The sequence below is a fragment of the Nematolebias whitei genome, chromosome 9, assembly GCF_014905685.2.
Source record: "Nematolebias whitei isolate Nwh7 chromosome 9, NemWhi1, whole genome shotgun sequence".
Lineage (NCBI taxonomy): Eukaryota > Metazoa > Chordata > Actinopteri > Cyprinodontiformes > Rivulidae > Nematolebias > Nematolebias whitei.
Window position 1 is genome coordinate 25105991 of NC_056506.1, and position 7729 is coordinate 25113719.

Here is a 7729-nt window from a genome sequence, read left to right on the forward strand (position 1 = left end):
AATCCGTTTTAATTGATGAATATATCTCAGCATCTGTTCATCTACATGTATAAATTATGTTGTAACAAGTCATAGTCATGATTTATTTACTGATAAAATCAACTGGAAGTAGGGAATTGAAAATCTGATTTGGAAGCATTTAAAACATATTGTTAGTACTTGTAAAAGTACTTGGTATTCTTTTGCATCTTGTATACATTTTGTGTCAGAGAACTTAGTAACTGACATAGCAAGACAGGCCAGGACATTATAAGAATTTAACTCAAGTTGTCTTTTTGTATCTCTAGTGAGAATTCCTGACTTTTAGTTGCTTTTTTAATCTCTTTAGGTTTGTTGCTTATGTAAAAGTTGTTTAAAGATATGTATCCAGATTTAAAGGTACCTCAGATCTATATTTCCAGGAGCAGATGTCAAGGAGCTTTAAATGATGCATAAACATGCTCATCAATACTCAGTTATTTATCTTTTTAGTAAAGGATAATTGTCTCTACATTGTCAGGGGAGGATTGTCTACACAGTGTGCATGCTTTGCTACTTATCTTTGAATCATGGCTTTAAAAAATATAAACAGGTATAAACTGAAAAGTTGAACCTCGTTAAGCTGCAGCATTTCTTTTTACTCTTTGTGGAAACCAATGATTTTAGTACAAAAGAATGTCTAAATCATTCACAAGCATTAGGACTAAAGAAATAGTTCAGCCATTTAGAAGTGGGGTTTTGCGTTAAAACTTTGAGATGAGTTATTTCCTAATTAAGGATATTGTGGGGTCTTTCATTCTGCTCTCTACCAAACTGTCAGAGCTGATTCAATTAACCATCAGGAGAGCAAATAGGATTCATTGAAACTGCATGAGTTGCTTGAACAAAAACATTTAGCTTCAGAATATAATAATCCACACTTTGACTGATTATGTGACTGTATCTGCACCAACGGCCACTGAAAGTAATGCTTTTTTTTTCCCCTCAGGAAAAAGCCCCAATTTACTGTTCACAAACCGACATGAGATCCGTCGCATTGACTTGGTGAAGAGGGAGTACAGTCAGGTTGTGTCTACCCAGAAGAACGCTGTGGCTCTGGATTTTGATATGGCCAATAACCGTGTTTTCTGGTGTGATCGATTTCACCGCAAAATCTACAGGTAAGCAGCAAAGAACAGAGGTTTAGGGCAGAATATCAGTTTTCACAAAGCAGAAGGTGGATCTTCACTCAATTTTCAAGTTTACTACAAACCTTGTTTCAGTTTTTCCCTTTTTAGGGGTTGTAACAGCGACCACCTCACTCTGTCCTCTGCATCCTCTGTCCTCACTCCAACTACCTCCATGTCCTCTCTAACTGCATCCATAGATCTCCTCTTTGTCTTTTTACTGGCAGCTGCATTTCTAACAATATACTCACTGTCCCTCCTCAGTCTGGCCTCTCTAACTGTATCTCCCAGTCCTTCAATCTGTGCTATTCATTACAAACTATATCAGAAATACAGTATGTACACAATATATTTTTTTCAATTAAATTTTGTTATTTCTGTTTATTTGCTTGTTTCTACAACTTTGCATTTGTTGCAACACAGTTAATTTTCTTAGTACATCAAGATTGAGATCTTTCAGCGAGAGTAATTTTGTGGAAACATTAACAAAACAGTTTAATACGTCAGTCAAATATGCCAGAGTGTTATTTAGATACAAACATGCAAAGCCTGTTAAACATAATAATAATAATAATAATAATAAATAATAATAATTATTATTATTTATTTATTTATAAAGACATTTAAAACAACCATAGCTGCAACAAAGTGCTGTACTCATAAAATCAAGAAAGTTTAAATATATAAAAATATAAAAATAAAACAGTTGTTAAAACATTAAGATCAATACAAACATTAAAAACAGCTAATTCAGTCTGTGCCAAAAGCCAGGGAGTAAAAAATGCATGTAGCACTTATTTTTCATATTCAGTCACAAGCTAAATATATATGTATATATTTTCTACAAATATATTTATTTGTAATTAAATTAAATAAATTAAATTAATTTGGATTAAATTAAATTAATTAAAATAATTAAATTTAATAATTAAATTTAAATTATCATAATTTATTTAACAAAGTTTAAGACAAACTTTGGTTTGTAAAAATAAAAGAAAAACAGTAATAAGATCTAAGATATGAACTAAGAAAAACGCTAAACTAAAAATATGATAAGCACTAGTAATACAAAAACAATACAACGAACAGCAGCAGCACAAACATGAATCTGTGTGCGCAGATGAGCACAAATGAGCACAGCAACATGAAATAAATCAGCAGCATGAGATCAGCAGCATGGATAATTGGCAGCACATATCAATAATCAGTGGCATTACAGTGATTTTTTTCACAGTGATTATTCTGGATGAACGTGCTCAGATTAGGCTTCAAGGATCCCCTAATGACCTCATTCTCTTCTGTTCACTGACTGTACATCACGACAGCAGACGGAGAGTTATATGTAATGTGTACACATACAGTATCAGACATCATTATAATTAATCTGTAATTCCTTATATTCTTCTTGCCTCCCTTTTCTTCCTCTGCAGTGCCTTCATCCATGAGGTCAGCGACCCCACCCAGCAGGTGCCTCTGGTGGATTCATTCTTGCAGACCCCTGTGGGCTTGGCTCTGGACTGGCTCCAACACAACTTGTACTGGACCGACTCAGGAGATAAATCCATCTCTGTGGCCTCAGTGGATGGGACCAAGAGACGTGTCCTAATCAACGTTGACCTGAGCGAGCCCCGGGCCATAGCTCTGGACCCTCACCAAGGGTGAGAAGGCAGAGATGCATGTTGTTAGTTGGTTGTTTTTTTTTTATGCCACCGTTTATTTTCAAAACAATCATAAAAAATCAAACATTAATCCCAGTTAATACACTTAAAATTAGAAGTTAGACTTGGTACAGGACTTGTATGAGGACAGCAGGACCGTGATGAGATGTGGTGTAGCAGTGACATATCTTCATGGTCAAGGTTGGACTACATCAAGGATCTGCTCTGAGCTCCTTCTTGTTTGCTTTGTGATTGAACGACTAGCAGATGAGGTCAGACAGGAATCCCATGGACTATGATGTTTGCAGATGACATTGTGATCTGTGGTGAGAACAGGGAACAGGTGGAAGAGAACTTGGAGAGGTGGAAGTATGCACTTGAAAGAAGAGGAGTGAACGTCAGCCATAGTAAGACAGAGTACATGTGTGTGAATGGGAGGGAGGCCAGTGGAAGTGAGGCTACAAGGAGCAGAGGTCACAAAGGTGCAAGACTTCAAGTTCTTGAGGGTCCACTGTCCAGGAAAATGGGGAGTGTGGTAAAGAGGTGAAGAAGAGAGTCCAGACAGGATGGAGAGGATGGAGAAAAGTTTTAGGAGTGATTTGTGACAAAAAGTGTCGGCAAAGGTCAAAGGAATTTTATACAAAACAATTGTGAGATCAGCTATGTTTTATAATTTGGATACAGTGGCATTGACAAAGACAGGAGAAAGAACTGGAAGTGGCAGAAATGAAGGTGTTGAGGTTCTCCTTATGGGTGACTTGGTTATTTGTGTATGGATAAAATTAGGCGTTATGATCTTCAGAGGTACAGAACAGGTTGAATGACTGAGAGATAAAGTTAGAGGCCAGACTCATGTGGCTTGGACATGCCCACATGAGGGAAAGTGGGTATATTTGTAAAATGAAATTAGAACTGCAGTTGTCAGGAAAAAGACAAAGAGGAAGGCCAAAGATGAAGTACAGTATATGGATGGAGTGAATGAAAATGATGAAACAGTTTATAAACACTACCTTCCATGTCTTCTCCTCTTTTTTATTACCCTGTACTAAAATATTAAAGATGATTATGATACTGACCTCAAATATAAACTTGTTAAGTGAATTCAGTCCAGTAATATGCCGGCGAAGATTCTCAGTCATTCTCATGACCTGCATCAGTCCAGTAATTCTATTAATAATATAACCGTCTTCTGGGAGTGGAGCCAATAATGAGCAGACTGTCGAGAACACTTGTATATGAACATTCACGTAACGAGCTTGTGTCCCATTTAGCACCCTGCCTCAGTTTTTTATGCTGTCCTGGCTGATTATTTCTAAAAGGAGAGACTCTATGAAATTGTTCAAGCTTGTGTTCCTCCAACTATTGTGCTCTGATGATTCAAACCTGAATCACTTCAGAAATAAACTAAACAGAACTGAAACAAGATCTTAACTGAGACACACACAAATGCAACCCAGCACAGAGTCAGCGTCAACAGCACAAAAGGAATGCGGCTCATGCAGAATGATTTTGCAAACATGCAAGGATCTGACAAGGAATGAATGAAAACAAGGAATCACTCACACCATACCATTTTATTTATAAAGGACTTAAAAACAGCAACCATGCCAAACAGTCTTTCTTCTTCTTTCAGCTTTTCCTTCTTTACGGGTTGCCACAGCAAGTCATCCTCCTCTGTCCTCTGCATCCTCCTTCCACAACTCTCTTCATCATGTGGCTCATCAACTTAATTCCCCTGTAGTTGCTACAATTCTGTACATCACCCTTGTTCTTAAAAAAATGACCGAATTTTCACCAGCATAAAAAAATTACACCAGCACACTTCTCCTCCATTCCACAGGCATTTACCCACCCACAAATATGCCATGGAGTATTGTAAAAAAAAATAAAATGTAAAGGAAAACAAAATTCCCATAGCTGCCAAGCTATAGCAGTTACAGAAATACAGATGACTAAGAATAATTAACAAATTTAAATGAATTTGACAGTAACAACCTATACAGAAACAAACTGAAAGCATACTGTTAACAATGAGCTACAGAAAACTCAAATCAGAAAAAGTTGAAACAAATAAAACAAAAATCATACAACTGTTAGAACCACACCAATTGTTTGGTCCTCCAGAGCAGTAAATTCAGCCATCCATTCTTTAATACTTTTTTCCTCTTTACTGTCCCACAGAAACTTGTCTTTTCTTTTTAGAGTTATCTCTAAAATGTGTTGCTTAGACTTTAATAGTGAACTTGGTGAACTTCGTCCACTGTCAAGTGTTTGAATACTAAATGTTGAATGGTGGTTTTCAATATTGTTTCACTACTACCGATATGATAACTGTTGCAAGTAGCTACTGCGCTGCACTCATTGTTTCCATTTGAAATACTTGTATACTACAAACAAGTTGGCACATTACATCACTTTTTCTGCAGCCATGTTATTGCAGATACACAAGTTGACCAATCTAATTAATGAATAACTCAAAACTTAATAAACATTAAACCAAACCGACTGGACTTAGAACACACACTTTGGCGTTATCATTGGTCATTCTTAGCCTAAACCAGTTGAAGGACACTGGGTCAAGATTTTGTGGTTCATCACATGGGGAATATCTGGTATAAATGTTTATTTTCCTCATTTGGCCATTACATACTGTGTTATTGTTACTGTTGTACTCTTCCTAAAAATGCTTCACAATGTTGTAAATGGGACAAAATCAGTATTAAACACATAAACAGAACTGTGCAAAGGCAATACATTTAATTTGTACTGAAGCCTAACCCTACAATTGTAATTATTATTATTAAACTATTCCGTTCTTGTTCTTCCAGTTTTATGTACTGGTCAGACTGGGGCACACGAGCCAAGATAGAGAAAGCTGGAATGAACGGAGTGGACCGTCAGGTGCTGGTGGCAGATAATATTGAATGGCCCAATGGCATTACACTCGGTAAGAGGAAAACAGATGAGTTGTTTTATATAAAATGGCCATATTTGTTAGTTGTGGCAAAAAAAAAAAGCAGTTGTGAACTTTTACAAAAGTTGTGATTTCTGCTTTGAAGTTTTGAAAATTACATGCCATATTTTGAATTTGTATAAAGGTGAGAATCTTGATATTTTTATAAGTAATCATCATCTAAAGGGATTGTTGGTCAAGTGCAACAGTGCTTATTCAAAGATTATTTAAATTTTGTCAGTGTGAAAAAATCACATGTGCATGTGTCTGTGTTTGAGTGCTTTTCAGATGTAGCCAACAGACGTCTTTACTGGGTGGACTCCAAACTGCACCTCATAGCTAGCGTGGACCTGAACGGAGCTCACCGCAGGACACACCTATCATCTGCAGAGAGGCTGGGACACCCTTATGCTCTGGCTGTTTTTGAGGTTTGTTTTTCGATACAACAATGTTGTAGCTGCTTTGGTCAAACCTTGAAAATAATGCCATAATCACAAAATGTTTATGCTTAATGAATGTACTGACTCTCAGATACTACTACACCAAATTTTATATCAATATCGTTAAATTCACTGAATTTTTATCATTTGTCTTAGCTAATGTTGATCAGCTTTTGCAGCAAGCTTGAACTGGGTAATTGCAAATGTTAATTAGTTGTAGATGTACATCTAACTGTTATTTTCTGAATGTTTGTATAAAACTCATTCGGTGGTTTCTAAGATGTTTTGTGAACAGATTGAATTGAGTTTAATACTTTATGCCAAAATTTTAAACACAGACCTTGTTATCAGTTAACATCTGGTGCTTAAATTGGCTTATTTTATTTTTATTTGACTTTTATTTTACCCAGTGAAATGTTTAAGAACCAGTTCTCATTTACAAACATGATCTTGAAAATAAATTTATGCAAGCAATGGACACATTACAATACAATAGATATTCAATATGAATACATTGTACTGAACTATGCATAAAATATAAATAAGAAATATAATAATATAAATATGAGTACAGTATGCTGAAGTTTGTAAGAAAATGTAAGAAGTATTTTTGCAAAAGGGTAAATAATTGTGCCAAAGTGCATCCAAGGATAATCAGCAAGAGCAGCAGTCAACTATAATCTGTTGCAGTTTATACTTAAAATTTATGAGAGATGTCAAAATTGTGAGTTTGAGTGTTTTTAAGGTGTTCCAGTTGTCTGCTGCAGCAAAGCGAAAGGTGTTATGTCCAAAAATAGTAGAAGTTTTTAGAATGATGAACTTGATAAAGTCCCTTGATCTAGTGCAGTAATTATGATGGACAAGGTGAAGAAGAGATGACTGTTAAAATGGTGTTTTACTCAGGATTGTCTTGTTGACAAAGCAAAGCCAATGATGGAGCCAACAGGTTTGAAGGGAGTGCCAGTCCACCAGTTTATGGTGATTATGGAAAGGTGCATTGGTAGCGAAACAAACAGAAGAATGATAAAGGGTGTCTAGTTTTATCAAGGGTATAGCGCTTGATGTTATTTTGTCGATCATGTCACCACACTGTCCAGAATTGGAAGTACAGTAGTCCCTCGCTACTTTGTGGTTCATTTATCGCGGACTCACTCTACCACGGTTTTTCAAAGTAAGATTGGACATGACACACAATGGGCTTATTGATGGATGAGCCGCACGATCAGCATGTAATTTTTTAAATTATAAATTATTTTAAATTATATAGCACTTGCTGCACATTTGTGCAGCCCACAGCTGCAGAAAAAGCTTCCTACTGCAGCTAATCAGCTGTTTTCTGTGCAGAGCAAAGAAGTGGGCACGACCAAGAGTGCTTGCAGGTGGCAAAGAGCAGCTGAGGCAAGGAGCTGAAATCATGACGTGTGCTCTTTTAGAGCATTTAGAGTTTAGAAACATTGTTTAGAATATTGTGAGTGTAGGAAGAGCATTTTAAACTCTTCCCACACTCTTGCAATATTCTAAGCTATATATATA

General features: G+C 36.2%; 1 protein-coding gene across 1 annotated transcript in view; it reads left to right on the plus strand.

Annotated features, from left to right (window-relative positions):
* Window positions 1-7729, plus strand: part of LOC119414933 (low-density lipoprotein receptor-related protein 8) — a 98615-nt gene that overhangs the window by 74305 nt on the left and 16581 nt on the right. The window contains exons 9-12 of the mRNA XM_037682051.1: window positions 968-1139; window positions 2576-2803; window positions 5632-5750; window positions 6045-6184. Coding sequence (XP_037537979.1) covers window positions 968-1139; window positions 2576-2803; window positions 5632-5750; window positions 6045-6184 — 659 coding nt within the window. The remainder of the gene's footprint in view (window positions 1-967; window positions 1140-2575; window positions 2804-5631; window positions 5751-6044; window positions 6185-7729) is intronic.